This window comes from Petaurus breviceps, unplaced genomic scaffold, assembly GCF_028583685.1.
Source record: "Petaurus breviceps papuanus isolate PSGF00001 unplaced genomic scaffold, PetGlider_PUasm1.0 90822, whole genome shotgun sequence".
NCBI lineage: Eukaryota > Metazoa > Chordata > Mammalia > Diprotodontia > Petauridae > Petaurus > Petaurus breviceps.
The window spans coordinates 13,578,453-13,596,178 of record NW_027187351.1 but is presented as its reverse complement, the minus strand read 5'-3'; the positions used below and the strand labels follow the sequence as shown (position 1 = coordinate 13,596,178).

The following is a 17,726-nucleotide window of genomic DNA, read 5'->3' as shown; positions in this document are numbered from 1 at the left end:
AAGTTTTGGCATATTATTAGTATCTTATAAATCTATTGTGATCAAAACTAAAATATCATTTAAATATGCTCCATATTTTTATAATTTCATTTTGCCTTAAATATTTTAACTTATGATACATAAATATCCATCTCTCCCATTGAGAAAGAAATTGATCATTTTGTTATAAAAGTTTGATCCATCATATGACAAGGGTTATCATTTAATTCTCAGGAATAAGTATTTTACTGAATAGACCTCAGAGACCTGAAAGAGTCAATATAACCTCTCTGCCAAAATAAGTGTCTTCACAATGCTGTGGAGTTTTGTGTTTTTTTTTTATTATTCTTATTGCACATTGTCTCTTTACTCCATCCTAAAACAGACATTTTATTGATTTTGTTTCCTAGTTCAATTTTGTGGGGAAATTGCTCGGACCAAGAGGAAACTCCTTGAAGAGGCTACAGGAAGAGACAGGTGCTAAAATGTCTATCCTGGGGAAAGGATCAATGAGAGATAAAGCAAAGGTACTGAACTTTTGATTTTGTTATTTAATACCTACAGAAGGTTAAATGTCATGTGGATTACCACATTTACATTGCTGCTCTGTTTTCCTCACTTTGAATCTTTCATTATTCCTTCTGAGCCCAGTCTCTGTGCTTTCTGCTATCTCTTGACCATAACTCATTCATTCATCTCACTTCCCCAAACACATAACTTCCCCTACTTTTTTATAGTTCTGTGTGCAGATTACTACCCAATCATTTTGCCCTTTTCTATGTTTTCTTCAGTGTTTCCATCAGTGTTCATTTTCTCTAATTCTCTACCTAGATTCCTTTGAACTTTTCAATCATATCACATAATCACTTCCATGTACCCTTCTCCCATTTTCATCTCTTTGTTTACTTTTACTTTGATCCTCTTATCTGAACCATTTTTCTATTACTTATCTACAAATTCAATAAAACTGACTTCTTTCTTGAAATACTTGAGCCAGTATGACACCCTCTTCCCCCAAAAAATTAAACCAGGAAATGTGATAATTTGTATAGATTTTCCATCTGCTCTCTATATTTTCACTCATCTAAACACTCTAATTTACTGATTCATTAAGTAGTAGTGTCTTTCAGATTTTTTCATTCAAACCCTTCAATAAATAGTCATTTTAAGAAGTTTTTCCTCTTATCATCATTTCCAAAAATTGATTGTAATGAGTGATTTACAAAGTAATCTATAATTGCAATACTATAATATTTATATTTTAACATAGAGCAACTTAAAGTAGGTTTAGTTTTTTTTCTTGAACTAGTAGTAAATGAAATAGACTTGAATTAAAGTTGTCTTTTCTCTTAATCAGTTGACATTAAAGTGATGAACATAGTCTATGATCAACATTTTATTTCTATAATAAAAAATCTGAATTTGAAGTTCTACCAAGGCACTGCTCAGGGAAAAATCATTTTAAAATTTATTCAACAGTAATAGTTTTGTTATTGGAAAAGAAGAATATGTGTTTACAAATCTTCAAATTTATGTGGTTTCTTAGTTATTTAATCCTACATATTTTTAGTTATGGATTGCTTCTTTGTTTGTTGTTCCACTTCCCTCCCCCCACAGCTGTTCAGTCCTACCAATACTTCTTAAAGTGATGATGGTATCGCTGCCTACCTTAATAGGCACCCTTTGTTCAATAATTAATGAGAGATTATTACATAGTAACATCTTATATTCACTCCTTAGTATTCTGTTGTATATTACTGTATGCTACATTTTCTATTCACAGAATAAGAATGTACCAGTTCGCTTTCACATATTCCAAAATAGAATTGGGAATGTTAATCTATACAATGAGAAATGTGAGAACTCTGGAATTTATACAAATCAGTTTGGCAATTTCATTGTTTTTTTAATACATGAAATACAGTTCTTGTCTCTCTAAGGATTCAATAGTTGGGGGCGGCTAGGTGATGCAGTGAATAGAGCACTGGCCCTGGAGTCAGGAGGACCTGAGTTCAAATCCGGCCTCAGACACTTAACACACACACACAAAAAAAACAGCCTTGTGACCTTGGGCAAGTCACAACCCCAATTACCCTCCAAAAAGCAAAAAAAAAAAAAAACAATTCAAGAGTTATATGAATAAATGTTTGCTTATCTGTCCTATAAAAAGGTTTCTTTTTAAAATTTTATTAAGTTTAATATACTATTAGGCCATGTTTCTTATAATCCTACTTTCTGGCTGATTATCTTGTCCTATGTTTACATCCCAGTTGACTGTGCTTTTAATGACTGAAATTTTTTCTCTTTCTGAAATGTGAAGGAAAATCCCAAATGAGCAATTCAAAATGGCAATTCATGATTCTGTCATATATTTCTTAAAAAGCAAACAAACCAATATAACAAAAGAATGTTCTATGAAAAATCATGCAAAGATGGTTTGTTAGAAGAAATCACTTAAGATGATGAAGTATAAACCTTTGTGTTTAATCCACTTCTAGTCACTTATGTTCTGACTTCATTGGCCTTTTTATATCACCATAGCTCCAATATCTGTATTCAGAGACAATTGCCTCTCCTGCATTTAGGTTATTCTGAAATAAAATATTCTGTTGATCTAAAGCATAAAATAAGAACTTGCTGAACCCCCCTAAGAGATAGTTCTGGAGGAATCTTATGCTTTAAATATATATATATATATGTATATATATGTATACATACATATATATATAATTGTATTTTATTTCCTAAGGGAAAAATGAATCCTTGAGAAATTGACAGAATATTTCATGCTAAAATAAATCAGTTAGTAGATATCATACATATGTTTATATTGTGCCATAAATAGTGTTAGGCGCTGAGAAGAATAAAAAAAAGTTCAAGAAGTGACTCATATTCTCAAAGATTTTATATTCTATTTGAACTTCCCTGCTTTTCTTTAGTTGTCTTGATAATCAAAGAAAGTATGACTGGAAAATAAGGCATTAGAGGGAAAACCAAAATATTTGGTCAACACAAACTTATAGAGACAGACATAAAGTTCTGAATGTCAGCAAGTTTTAGCCAGGAAAAAAAAATGACAATTAAGGAAGGAAAATTTTAGGTAGCTAATGCCATGGTGTATGTAATCCCTGAAATCTTGGAGTTTAAGAAGGTTTGTGGTTTTTTATTGTTTTGTTTGTTTTCTTCCCTTACATTTTGTTAGCAATAAAACCATTCAGACAGACTATGAGCATAGATAAATATACAAACACACAAGCTTGATAAAACTAATAGTGGTAGTTCCTTCATCAGAACACTTGCATTCTGTGATCTCTTTGCCACTCAGCCACAGTCTTCACAAAGCTAATAAGTAACTCCAGTGTTTTCCATGTATGTGATTATGTGTCTCCCATTATCAGATTAATGATGATACATTTTAAATTTCTTTATTGGGCAAGAGGAGAGACAGTCTTGGAGAAAAGTAGGTAGCAAAATATAAAGGAAAATATAAAAAATATAATGCAAAATATAAGTTTATATTTAAAAGGCATTTAAAAAACTATTTAGACACATTAGGAAATTAAATGGCAGCAGAAAGATTTCTTAAAAGCCCAAACTATCTTGCACCATATGGCCATCTCCTTCAAAAGCACCAAGCAGCTGCATGCTTCATTGGCAGTTTGCTCCTGAAGAGTCTTCAGGGTTAGCTTGCTGTAGCTTCAGACCTAGTGTTGCTATTTTTAGTGGTGCTGATGGTTAAGATTGGTGAGGGAGAACAGGCAAGATGCTGATTCCATGGGCTTCTGTTTGAAGGAGAAAATATACAAAGAATTTGCATCATGCTACCCAAGACAGTGGAGAGAGAGATAGGAGGGCAAATGATGGGAATGTTTGGCATATTGAATTAAGAGAAGTTATCATATGAACTAGTAGTATGGAATAGATTGGGAGACAGCATGAAAGAGGAGAGAGCACTGGATTTGGAGTCTGAGGATCTGGGTTCATAGTTAACTTCTACTAAATATAATCTGATGATCTTGGTCAGGGCACAATCTCTATGTTCCTGTTTCTTCATAGATTTGGACATCATACCATGAGAGCTGCTTTCTAGCTCTTCATGCATGCTTTTGTTATCCCAGTTCAATTAAGGCCCCAGTACTTTAATATCTCCATGACTTTGGGTGAACCATTTAACTTCCCTGAGCCTCAATTTCTTCATCTGTAAAATGAGGTTATTGAACCAAATGATATCTAAGATCTTTCCCAAATACAAAACCATGGTCCTATGAGAGTAGAACTAACTAGTCTCATTACTATCATTATGGGCAAAAAGTAACATTCACACTTTGATTTTTGATCCTGATTCATCAGATGAGAGGATTTTGATGAATTATGAAAATATCTTTTAAATATAATCCATTGTTATGCTAATACATATTTTGTTTGAAAAGTCAAATGCTAAAGTTTTCCCCTTATTTATACATTGGTATGTGAATAATTTTGTTTATAATAATTATATTTCCCTGACACTTAAATTTTGCAAAGCTCTTTATTCACAAAAACCTTATAAATTAGTCAATATTGCCCTTCTCATTTTCTCTACTAAAAAATTGAGATACTGAAAGGCTAAGGAACTTTTCTATTGTGGCAGAGGTGGTATCACCAAAATACTGCAGTGCCTCTCAATTTGTATATATGCCTACATCAAATGAGTAGACAATTTATATGTATGCATGCATATATGCATGTGTATATGTGTCTTTGTACTCTAACACATATGCATATATATCCAGCTCCATTCTCACATCAACAATTATTGCCTTTTTATATTTCAGAATAGATGTCCTGGAGACAGTTTCAGTTCAACATGTTCAAAATTGAATTTATTTTTTTTCCTCCAAAATCTATTCTTCTTCCAATTTTTCCTGTTTCTTTAAAAGATATCATCTTTTCCCCCATATTTGCAACCTCAGAAGCAGTATTCTAGAATGCTCACTTTTCCTCACTGCATATATTTAGCAACTTGCTAAATCTTGTTTAACACAGGAGCTTTGGGGCTCTAGTCTCTAGTAGGATCACTTTCGATCTGGGCAACCAGAAGGGCACCAAACAGAAACATGATAATGGGTTAATCTATTCTTCTCAAGGGAGTTGCTGATAATGGGAGCATGAATTCCTACAGCATCCCCTAATTACTCCTCTCACAGCGGTCAATGACAGTAAAAGTTGGAGCTCCAACCCCTACAGTATCCCCTAAGTCTTGATGTGAGCCAATGGAGACAAGCACACAAATCCCCCTAAATTTTGATGTGGACCAGTCAAGTCAAGCACATTCCTTCCAGGCTTTGCTGGTGGCTAGTCAAGGCAGGCATAGCATTCCATCTTGTGCATTCCACAAATCTGCAAATCCACACTTATTGACAAGTGCTCATTTGATTTATAGAGTAGCACACAAAGAAGGTAATTTGCCAGCAATAGCCTCATAAGTTTACATTACATTAGCAATATTATGGTGATTGAGCATAGTGTAGGAGCAGTGTGCTGTTTACAACTTAACTCAAATATTTACATTATCTTGGTTATATAATGATATGCAAGCTCAGTGAGATTGTTTATGATGTGAAATCCTGGGAACTAGTAGATTGTTTATAGCCATAGATCCTGAGAACTAGTATCTTAAAAAGAAAACAAATCTACCTTATATACATCTTACCATTTAAACTTTATATTATCCTTTCTATCTTGCCTCCTCTCCATGCATACAATTGCCTCCTTCATTCAGATCTTCATCCTCTATTTCCTAGATCATTTCAACAGACTCCTGCTGTCTCAAGTATCTCTTACACCAGTTTACCCTAGAAGCTACTTCTAAAGTAATTTTCCTTAAGTGCTGATCTGACCATGGGACTCCACTACTCAGTCAACTCCAGTGTCTTCTTATTGCCTTTAAGATAAAACATAAATCCCTCTGTTTAAAACACTACACAACCTTTCCTCATTCTACCTTTATAGTCTCACTGGGCATTGTTCCTTCTCTCTCACTGTGTGACCTACCCAAACTGGCTTTCTCTCTGTTTTTCATTCATCACACTTTGCTACATTTCTCAGTGCATTTGTAGTGACTTTCCTATATGCCTGGAATATCCTCACCCCTTATCTTCTTCTCATGATATCCCTCTTCCTTTAAGATGCAGTTCAAGCACCATCTTCAGTCTTGAGACTTTCTTGATTCTTCCACATGGTAGAGTGCTTCTTGCCAAAATACTTTGTATTTAACTGTGCTGTAATTTATCTACTTTACATTCATGCTATATTTATTTATACTTGGACTTGTCCCTTCTGTTGAAATGTAAATTCTATACCAGTAGTGATTGCTCATTCCTTGCACTTGTGTCACTAGTGTCTGACAAATAGCTTAATAAATGCTTGTTGTTTTCTGTTGTTCTTTTCTTAATCTAGGCTTTTGTTTTCTTCACTATGGGATATAGTCAGTGGTAAACATATTTTTTCTCAAAGGATAAAATCATCAACTCATCTATAACTTAGAATATTAGAAATTTACCTGATGGAGTGGCAGGTGGTACAGTGAATAGAGCACCAGCCCTGGAGTCAGGAGGACCTGAGATCAAATCTTGCCTCAGACACTTAACACTTACAACTTAGTACTAGCTATGTGACCTTGGGCAAGTCACATAACCCCAATTGTCCTGCCTGCTCTTCCTCCAAAAAGCAAAAAAAGAAAAGATAGAGAAAGAAAAGTAAGTAAAAAAAAGTTACCTGAGATACAAAGAAGTTAATTAACTCCTCTTTGGTTACAAAGCTAATATGTGCCAGAAGTTAAGTATAACAGTGGTAACTCTAAGGTCAACATCCTATCCATCATAACACACTGATTATCTTTTCATGAATCAACTTTATTTTATTTTCAGTTCTAAAATCACTCTTCTAATGTCCCTTCCCTACTCCAATGAAAAATTAAGAAAAGCATAAGCCATTACAAACACATGTAGTCAAACAAAAAGAAATTCTAGCCTTTACATGGACCAAAGAAATATGTAATCAACATGTACTCCAGAAACCATCACCTCTCTATCTGGGGGTGGTTAACCTGTCTCATCCTGGAATTACTATTGATCCTTACAGCACACTGACTTTCATAGACATCAAGATAGAGATAGAGATTGTAAAAGTGATTTCATCGACGTAGGAAACTTTTATGCGAGACAACTCCCTCTACCAATGCATATAGGTACCTTCTCTGTAATTTAGTCATAGAGAACTGCCTAGTGTACTGAGAGATTAAGTGAATTGCCCAGGATATGTGTCAATTGCACAATTGCAAATATGTATCAAAGATGAAAACTGAATCTACTATCCACTCTCTTATGATGTATAATAGATATAGATACACACAAATACATGTGCATGCTTAGTATGTATGTGTTTACATTTATTCCATTTTACTTTTGCATGCATGTGTTTCATATTTAGCATTGCTATTTATCATGAACCTTTCTGATTTTGTGACAGGATTGATTTTTCATAATAATGAAACTAAAATCAAAATCTCCATATTAATGCTACTCTCCAGTGGCCAATGTAGGTGAGAATTCTAGACCAGTCATCCATATTTTATTTGGTTTCAGGACTTTGGAATATCTGCTATAACAATATTTTCTCTAGTCCTAAAGGATTTGCAGCAAACTCATTGCACATCACTAAGACTTACATTGCTGTTATTAGACAACTCTCCAAAAGTTTAATATCCTGACCACCAAAGCAATTTGTACTCCAACAAAAATGAGAACCAAGGCACCTGGGATAATATTCAGGCAACAGCCCTAATGAGCTTGGTGATTTCTTTCCTAGCATCTATGTTTCTCCTTCACCTCTCCTCTCTCAAGAAATTAATGCCTATTTGCCTCCCATCTTCACTTCCCAACATGGTGCTATAGCAAATGAAATAATTTTCCTGACTACATTTTGAGTTTTTGAAGAAAAAGGCACTATTAATTCCAAATAAGTAGTATTTTATTTTCATTATATTGATTGGATGTTCCTCTGGTTTTCTATTCTAAGTGCTGAATAGGAAGGAGAATGACAGATTAAAAGGCTCCCAGAAGGGAGAGAAAACAAAGGAGGGGGCAGAATGGTTGAGTTAAACTTAAGAATGATAGTTCTATGTAAGGGATAGAGAAGATTTAAAAAAAAAAAAAGAACTCACTAACTTGAAAAAGAAGTTTGTGCATCAGCACTTAATTGCTGGAAAGTGATAAAGACAAATTATATTGGTGGGTGTGATGTGATCAAATGGTAGAGGTGGGTGCTTCCTTTTGAATAAAATTCCCTGAGTAATTTTGAGTTTAGCTGGCAAAAATTATCAACTGTGTAAAACCATACAGGAAATGGTTATAAAAAGACTGAAAATTATAATGCATTATGTGCATGGGAAATAATCCTTTAAGCTGTAGCATCTTTGTCAAGAAAAGAATACTTTATGAAGATGAATAACTGGCCACTCAGTGCAGCCAACCATGCAGATAAGATGGAAACCTAATGAAAGCCGCAAAACTACCAGGCCTACGCATTTTCTCAGCACTTCTTATACCAATTCACATTCTAGTGGCAATTCAGCTGATGACAATAAAATATAAGTTTAAAAAATCATCAGAGGAATTATGGGTCAAGCTAGACTTTCATTAATATATAAAGTCCTTGAAAGAGGGACTCTCTTGTTTTGTCTTTCTCTACCTAGTGCTTAGCACAGTGATTTTCTCATAGTAGGTCCTACATAAATGACTGATGAATTGAATTATTAATTGCCTACTTTGTTCATTTATGTCTAGGCTAATTTATTTTCCTCATTGAATCTGAAGATTCAAAATTATGCCTGTCAGGATTCATTTGTGTCGTAGCAGAAAGAACACTGCAGTTGAAGACATAGGAATGAGGTTAAAATCTAGGCTCTGCTATTATTACCTTTATGACTCTGGGCAAACCACTCTCCTTCACTTGTCTCAGTTTCAGTCTTTTCTTTGTAAAATGTGGTGTGAGAAGGTTGATTTTTAATGTCTGTTCGAATTCACTGTACTATAAATTCCTTCTCTTCCATTGCTAACATACAGAATTGATACAGAAAACAAGATGACAATTACTAGCAGAATGACAAGTGGAATACACCTTGCTTTGCCCTCAGTCTCTACTGCCCATATTATTTTTGCCATTTTCCCTACCTCAAAATTCTGTAGCAATGAGCAAGTGATGAAGCAGCTGATGCAGGTACACTGGAATTTATAGTCACAACTATGAAGCCAGGAAGTATAAGCTGTAGGCTTGTCTTCTCATTGAACTGAAGCTGCAGTGGGATTTGTGTGTCTGAGGAGCCTTTTTGAAGGACTTCTCTGCTCACCTCTTGGAACATGGAAGGGGCTGAAAAAAGGTATCCTAAATATTTCTTCACCCAACATTGACCTGTTTAGTGAGAGAGAGAGACAAAGATAGACAGAGAGACAGACAGAGAGAGACAGAGAGAGAGAGAGAGACAGAGAGAGAGAGAGAGACAGAGAGACAGAGAGAGAGACAGAGAGACAGAGACAGAGAGAGAGAGAGAGACAGAGAGACAGAGAGAGACAGAGAGACAGAGACAGAGAAACAGAGACAGAGAGACAGAGACAGAGAGACAGAGACAGAGAGAGACAGAGAGAGAGACAGAGACAAAGAGAGAGAGACAGAGACAGAGAGACAGAGAGAGAGACAAAAACTTTTTCAAAAAGGATTTCACTCACTGGTACATGGAATGTGTGCATGTTTATGGACAACGCTAAATCCAATAGGCTTGAAAGACAAAAGGTTTTGTTGTGGGAGAGAACTTAGCAGGTATCACATTCCAGATAGAAGTCCTGAGTGAAACAAGACTGGCAAATGAAGGCCAGCTAACCAAAGTCAGACCTGGACACGTTTTTTTTTTTTTTTCCTGAAGTGACCACAGTTATGGGGAAATGATTTGAAGATGGTGTAGGTTTCACAATCAAAACTAATCTAGTCAACAAACTTGTATGACTACCAAAAGGAGTAAGTGACAGACTTATGACAATGTGGTTTCCATTTAAAGGTAAGAGCCATGCCTCCATCATCACTGTGTATGCTCTCACCATGACAAACCTTAATGATGTGAAAGGAATTTTTATAAAGACCTACAGAAATTCAACATCGATGTGCCAAAAGAGGATGCACTTATTATTCTGATGTGACTTTATCACCAGAGTAGGCAGAGCCTCTTAGACATGGCTGGGAGTGGTTGTGAGGAATAGAGTTAGAAACAGCAACATCAGTCATCACTTATTACTGAAGACGTATACATCTCATGACCTTCTTCTCAACAGCACAGTCCTCAATTTACCTAAATGTAATAAAACTGCATGGATTCACCCTCACAGCAAACATTGGCACTTAATAGACTATGTCATTGTAAAGAGAAGAGATAAGATGTGACAGTGATGAAGGCAATGTGTGGGATAGAGTGCTAGACCAATGATCTGCTATAATCTAAATATTTGCATTTAACAAAAGGAGGCCCCAAGGCAAGATAATTACCAGAAGACCTACTAACAGCATATTAGAGGGTTTCTCTCTGGGTGAAAATTTTGTTGCTAACTTGAAGGGAAAGCAGAGGCAATACGTGGCTGGCAACAGTGGAGCAGAAAAGGAGTGGACAGCTTTTGGAGATTTGGTGTACAGCATTACATTTGCTCATCTGGGTCAGAAGACTCACAAACATCGACTGGTTGGAAAAAAACGATGGGGAAATTCAGAAGCTGCTAAATGAAAAGCAAGAACTCCACAGGGTTTAGTAGCAGGATAGTTCATCCATTTCTAAGAAGGCAGAATTTAATTCCATCAAAAGTAAAGCACAATGGAAACAGAGAGATAGGATTCTTCATCCAGTAAGAAGGTAGATGAAACTCAGTTTTATGCTGATAGTAAAGACAGGAAGAAATTTTATGATTCCCTAAAGGCTATTTATTTGTCAAAGACCTATGGAGTATCTCAGTTACTCAGTGCTGATGGAACCACATTGAATAAGTACATGATAGGGACATGATCCTGGAGAGATACACTGAAAACTTCCATAACATTTGCAACATATCATCATCAATTAATACTGAAGCCATTGGCTATATACCTCAGGTAGAAGTCATCCCCTCTCTAGCCAACTTCCAACAAAAGTGCTTATATTGAGTTTTGAAGAAGAGATACAAGGATATTCTCAAGGTCTCTCTGAAGAACTTTAGTATCTCTTGTGAGAAATGGGGGACACTGATGCAGGACTATCTGGTATGGTGTGCCCTCTTCAAAGAAAGTCTTGTATTGTATGAGCAAAGCAGAATTGTATTAGCTCAAATGATACAAAAGATTGTCAAATTTAGAGACACATCCACTCCAAATGTTGATATGAACTATTTGTGCCCTACCTATGGTAGAGCCTCTTGAGCTTGCATGGTCTTATCAGTCACAGTTGGACATATTGTACCTTGACACCAGCATAGTGATGTCATTTTGGTGTTCTTCAAGAACAAAGGGGACTGATCAGCCAAACAACTGCTTTTCCAAGATGCAGCTGTATTTCATGGGGGAGAGGAAGTGATTATTCATACACCATGATTGAGTGAAATGCCATCCATTTATTTTTAAAGGGAAATGTATATCATTCAACCTACCAATCACCAAGTACTATGTTTGAGTACCTTCATATGTCATATGTAATGTGTTGAGTTAGAAACCAAGCAGAATACAAATGGAAATGAGGTGTCATCCCATTCTTTTGTAGCTAAAGAAGAGACACATGTACAAATAGTTACTATATGTTTAATGTGAAAGTGATATGAAAGGTTCAAAATGTTGAAAGCTCAAAAGAGGTAATCACTTCTGGCAATGTATGTTTGTGTATTTATTTTTTATATTGGGATAGAGAATAGGTGTCTGAGAAGGTTTCATGGGAGAGATAGTATTTGACTGGGACCTTTAGACAACTGGACAGAAGGCTGTCTAGTCAATGGGGTGAACAACATATATTGAGATAAAGAGACTGTACTCTTGTCATTATTACATTTCTCCAACAATCACTGAATATGAATTAGCTGTTTTACCCTCAGTCTAACTTAGTGTCATAACTCAAGTATTTAAAACTTATTAAAGAGTTAGATATATTTTATAAAACTTTGAAAAGAGAAACAGGGTGAGATTTTTTTTTCTGATCCTAGAATCAGATGCCAAACAAGAGAAGTGCTTGCCTAATGTGTACTATCAGAATTGAATTAGATTCCACATTTCTCCAGTAGTAAGAAGATTCATTTTACTTAGGCTTCATTTTCTCATTTATATGTTCTCAAAGTATATGGAAGTCATTCAAAAGCTGAAGGTGCATAGGATTTTGTTAGGCATAAGACTTGTATGAAACCTCTCACAGAGAAGCAATGTTATAAATAACTGAGAATTACTCTGAACTCTTGACAATTTCAAACAATGTAGAAAGACAGCTTTGTGTTTCTGGGTGTGGCTAATGATAAACAGCATAGCATATATGTGAAAAATTAAAAAAGACCCTTGCCTGTCAATGTAATCTCCAGGTCAGAATAAGAAAACTAACTTTTAATTGCATTCCTTTTGAATTGTTTTAAAGACTATAGGCCTACACAAGAAGATGGTCCAAAATGGCTGAAGGAAGAATTAAATATCAGTTATCGTAGCTTGCATGCCCATGATGGTCTGCGCATTCAGTAAGACACATATATCAAAACATAATTGAGTACTCTGATTATTTTCATTTAATTTTGAAAGTTGTATTAATGCATTTTTATAAAGATATATCATGGTTACTTTCTATGTTCCTTTACCCAGTGCTTAGCACAATACTTGTCATAGAGTAGGTACTTCCCAAATGTTTATTCACTGGGTGACATTTCCTCAAATCTTCCTTTGTAATATGTTAAAACAATTGAATAAATTAATCGATATGTCAGTCATATTGGACACTGGGAAACCTTTTGTACATATGCTCTACCTCTCTACTGAGAGAAGAGAGATGTGCTTTATTATATATCTTTTAAAGAGAATGAATCATTTTGTATAAGCTGAGTTGAGTTGCATGTTTTAGTGTGGCTTTCATAATGATGGCATTGCCATCATTAACTGCATTATCTCCCTGATTCTACTTTATTCCATATCAATTCATATAATTCTTCCTATATTTCTATGAATTCTTCATATTTGATTTATAGCAGGAATATAACATGAAATTTATAACAACCTGTTCAGTCAGTTCTGAATCAATGAACACCCACTTTAATTTTAATTTTTCCTCTTTTCAAAATGATTCTATGAATATGCTAATATATATGGAACTTTTCTTTCAGTCTTTGACTTTTGGCAGGGTAAGCTCTTAGTAGCAGGCATTTAGGGTTTTAATTTTAAATAAGTTTTCCTAGATAATTCCAAATTGTTTTCTATAATAGCAGGCCAATTAACAGCTCTTTTGTTATTGAATAATTTTGCTTTATCTACTCATAGCCCTTTCTTTATTAACTATTTCATTTTTATGTAACCTCATTAAAGGTAGGGACTGCTTCATTGTTGTTGTCATGATGATGATGATGATTATGATGATGATGATTAGTGTTAATATTTTATCCCTAGCTAATAGCCCACTGTCTTGTACATAGTAGATATTTTATAAATGTTTTTTGAATTTAATAGAATTTAATCTTTCACAATTTGATGGGTAAATACTTCTGTTGCATTGATGGACTGTGATATAGACATCTAAAGAAGCTTTGTGAAATTTCATGATTATTTTCATGGCACACATGAGAAAAAGGGAAAGATAAAAATGACTTCCCCAGTAACAAACTAAGTAGATGCAGTATCAGGGTTATTTTATCAGTCCACAATTATGTTTTTTTCCTATATATCCCTGCTTAACAAACATCAATCAGATACACTTAAGCCATTAGAATCAGATGTCTTCATTGAAGACAGAGCTGCAGTGTTTGAGTTTGTGCACTCTGTTGATGGATGTTCTAATGCCCCCAAGAATTGCGAACAACTCTTCACAGTAACAAGTGTTTTGAGTAGAGATGAAAGTCTTTTATGAAAAGGTGTACTATACTACATGCTGTAACAGTTCTCACTTGCTTAATACATGCCTTGAGGTGTGTCTGAATCCTCCAAAGTAAATGCATTTAAAAAAAAAATCTCTTGAAATAAACAACATGATTTCTTGTGGAAATCGTAGTCTTCATTTGTCAATTCTCTGTGGTCCAAAATCTAAGTGTTTGTGGCCCAAATTCAGAACATTTTCATTGGGATTATATTTGTTTCCTTATTCCTTTTTTTCAGCCAGAGAATTCAGTCGACATTTATTAACTACTATTTGTAATGTACAATGTTATCCTCTGAATATCTAGTGTTAGTACTCACTTAAACTCATTTGGGATATATTCATCTTAAACAATAATAACTGTGAAGCCATTTATAGTTTTGTATGTTTTATACACCTTTTCAGGAGTTTTTAATGATGGGAGTAATACTATATAATCCTCTTTGATTGTCCAAGCTCAGAGTTTTGAGCTGGACTATAAATTGTAATGCCACTCTTTATGCAGTCCTGCATGTGTGTTACTCAGATAAGCCATCCCTGGGCTATTGAAATATAATCATCATCATCTCTTATTCTATTGTTACCAAGAATAAAACCAGCAACATGTGGCACTTGATTTAGAGAACTGGAAAGCCTCCAGCATCTTTAATATAATGTTTCAGAGTGCTTAATGCCCTGTATCCCTTTATTCTCAGTGTGGATTTTCTTAAAGCTCTGATTTGTTGTATGTAGGCAAAAATAATAGTGTTTTCACTTTGCCTTCCCTACAGATTTAGTGTCTTTTCATTTCCTGGAAGTATTGTTCCTTTTTCTCATTTGAGAACTGCACCACTGACCATTTTACTTTCCTGTTATCCTTCTCTTGATCCCACATCTTTCCACAAAATACCAATAATCACAAAAAAAGACACCTAACAAAATCATTTGGTTCATTCATTTTATTTTATTCACAGAATCTTAGAATTGGAAGAGAATTCAAAGTAGTCATTAGACCTTTGTCTAAAAATCTCTCTGAGAGAGAACTCACTATGTCCAAATGCAGACCCATCCACTTCTGTCTAACTCTGATATGATTTTTTTCTCATATATTGAAGCTCAATCTTTATTTTTTTCAAAATGCTTCCCATTGCTAATAATACTGTCCTTTTGGGACCCATCAGAATACCCATCCTTCCATAAGATCCATTCAGATATTTTAAAAAATCATGCTCTTCAGGGCTCTTATCTCTGGGTCAAACATCCCTATGTCCTCAGGAGAAAGAGAAAACAAATTTCATTGCAAGATCTTTATTATCTTCTTTCCCACCTCTGTAAGATTGCTCTGAAATGCTATGACAAACAAATAATTTCTCATCTCTTCCCTCTCCCTTTGACCTTCCTGCCACTATTCTGTCCCTACTCTTCCATTACATGCAAGGTTGATAGTGGGAGCAGGAGTAGGGAGAGACAACTGAAAACCTTATATCTGTCATTTCTCAAGTATTGACCAATATTAACCCACACTCTATTCTCCCAAGCAGCCCCTCCCTTCCTACTTGAGAGAAATTATTTTATATGATCCTTATACCACTTATTGGTTGATTAATAAGAAAAGCTTTAAAAAAATCTCTGAAATATTTGTTCAATTTCTTCTTATTTTAACCACTGTATCAGCTTTTGCTTAGACTCCTTTAGCCCAAAATGTTCATTTGATCTAAATATTTTTACATAATTTACAAGCCTCTTAAAAAAAGAAAAACAGACAGAAACTTCCATCACCACAGCTAATACTAGATAAAGAAAACATTAATTTATTTGTCTAGCCCTAGATACATGAAAACATTAATTAATTTTGTCTCTCATTATGAGATGAGCATATTTAACTTTCTTATCTTTAGCAAACTTACTTATCTAGTTCATTTATAGATTATTTTGAGGGAAAGACAGGATTCTTCCCATTTTGCTGAATATCTCCCCCGCTCCTTAATAATTTAACTGTGCTCAGCTTTACAGGATATGCCACATGCACTCTTTCAAGACAATCAGATTGCACTTTCCCCTATACTAGTCTCACAGATTTTCCTTGAAACACAAAAGTTTCCCCTCTGACCACAGGCTCATTCCCGTGGACTGTGATATCTTTTTTGATATTGTAATGCTGAAGTCTGACCATGATGTTTCTTGAGTATTGATCTTCAGGTTTCTTCTGTGTGTGTGTGTGTGTGTGTGTGTGTGTGTGTGTGTGCATGCGTTCTGTAGGTTCTCTCAATCTCCATTTCCAATCTGTTTCCAGTATTTCTGGACAATAGTCCTACATGATTTCCTAAATTATAGTGTTTTTTAAATCATTTTTCCCCTTGGAGTTCCATAGCTTTTAGATGGTCATTACTTAATATATTCATTTTCATTATTCTAGTTTTAAAGGCCTCATGTTCATCAATCTACTTGCATTTTGACTTTAATTTTCATTTTGCTTCTGGATTTTTCTGTCTCAATTTTGACTTCCTCCTTTTCTAACTGCATTATTCTTTGGTGAAGAAGCTAAGTTATATGATCTAAATTTTCTATTACGTAAAGATACTAATTTCTTCCCTGAGAATTTCAATTTTTATTATATTTGTTTTGTTAACTCAATTTTTAATTCTTTTGGTTCTTTTATTTCTAATCATTCTAGAAATTCTTGGAGATATTGAATTATTCCTGGAGGCTTTGTGCCCCCCCTTCCATTGACCGTATTTCTTTTGTTTTGAAGAAATTGCTCACTGTAATGAAAGTTTTCCTTTTAATTCATTTTTCCTTTCATCATTCTTTCTGTTGATTTTTTAAAGTGGTCCTCCCTGTAATTTTGCTTATTACTATCCAGATCTTCCCTTCTATTTTAGTTAACTTTGAGAAAGTTCCTTGCAATATGCTTCTTTCCCACCTGCTGTTGTTTTTCTCTATTCTTTGCATAGCACTGGGGACCAGTGTTGTGACCCCAAGGTTTCTAGCTAAGTCTTACCTTCCCAGGTCCTCAATGTGAATGCTGGCTATGTCCTACTTGGTCTCATAAAGGAGAAGTCGAGTCAGTGGAAATGGAAAGAGGCACAGCTTTATTGGTAGGACAGGCGTGTTGTTACATCTCTCCCTCTAGCCTCTAGCCTCCTCATGCTTCAGCCCTTAAATCTTCAGCCCTTGCAAAGCTCGTGGACAGCTTGTGAGGGAAGGTAGGGGGAGCCAATCAGAGAACAGGAGGACTGTGTCCAGAACAGCTTGCATACTCCTGTGCACTTACCCTTAGTCCCAGATATTAGTCTCAAGGTAACAGGGTAAATTGCATGACAGCACACAATCTGGCCACCTTGGCACTTCCTAGGAATTAGGGTGCCCCAACTACAGAAGAGATCAGCACATATTGCTGATTGCTCTGTATCTTGTTATGTCGGACCTGAACTAAGGGAGGCTGCCTGAAACCCAAAGAGGAGCTACAGGCCCCAACAGACTAGGTGGAACCCATGGTCCTTAATAGGAGGGCAATGGTTTTTTGTAACTCTTACAGTTTTCTGCTTCCCTAGTACTTGGAGATAGCTTCTTGCTTCAGTCTTTTACTCTTTGCTTTCTGATTCAGTGGTCAGCTTTTGTCTGTCCTTAGAGA

At 35.2% G+C, this 17,726-nt stretch overlaps 1 protein-coding gene across 4 annotated transcripts in view; it reads left to right on the top strand.

The window, feature by feature from the left end:
* KHDRBS2 (KH RNA binding domain containing, signal transduction associated 2) overlaps positions 1-17,726 on the top strand; it is an 890,357-nt gene that overhangs the window by 291,008 nt on the left and 581,623 nt on the right. For all 4 annotated transcript variants that reach the window (XR_011164972.1, XM_069070694.1, XM_069070693.1 and 1 more), the window contains one exon: positions 390-506. Coding sequence is in view for 3 of the 4 variants with exons in the window: in XM_069070694.1 (XP_068926795.1) it covers positions 390-506 (117 nt within the window). In the remaining variant the exon portion in view is untranslated. The remainder of the gene's footprint in view (positions 1-389; positions 507-17,726) is intronic.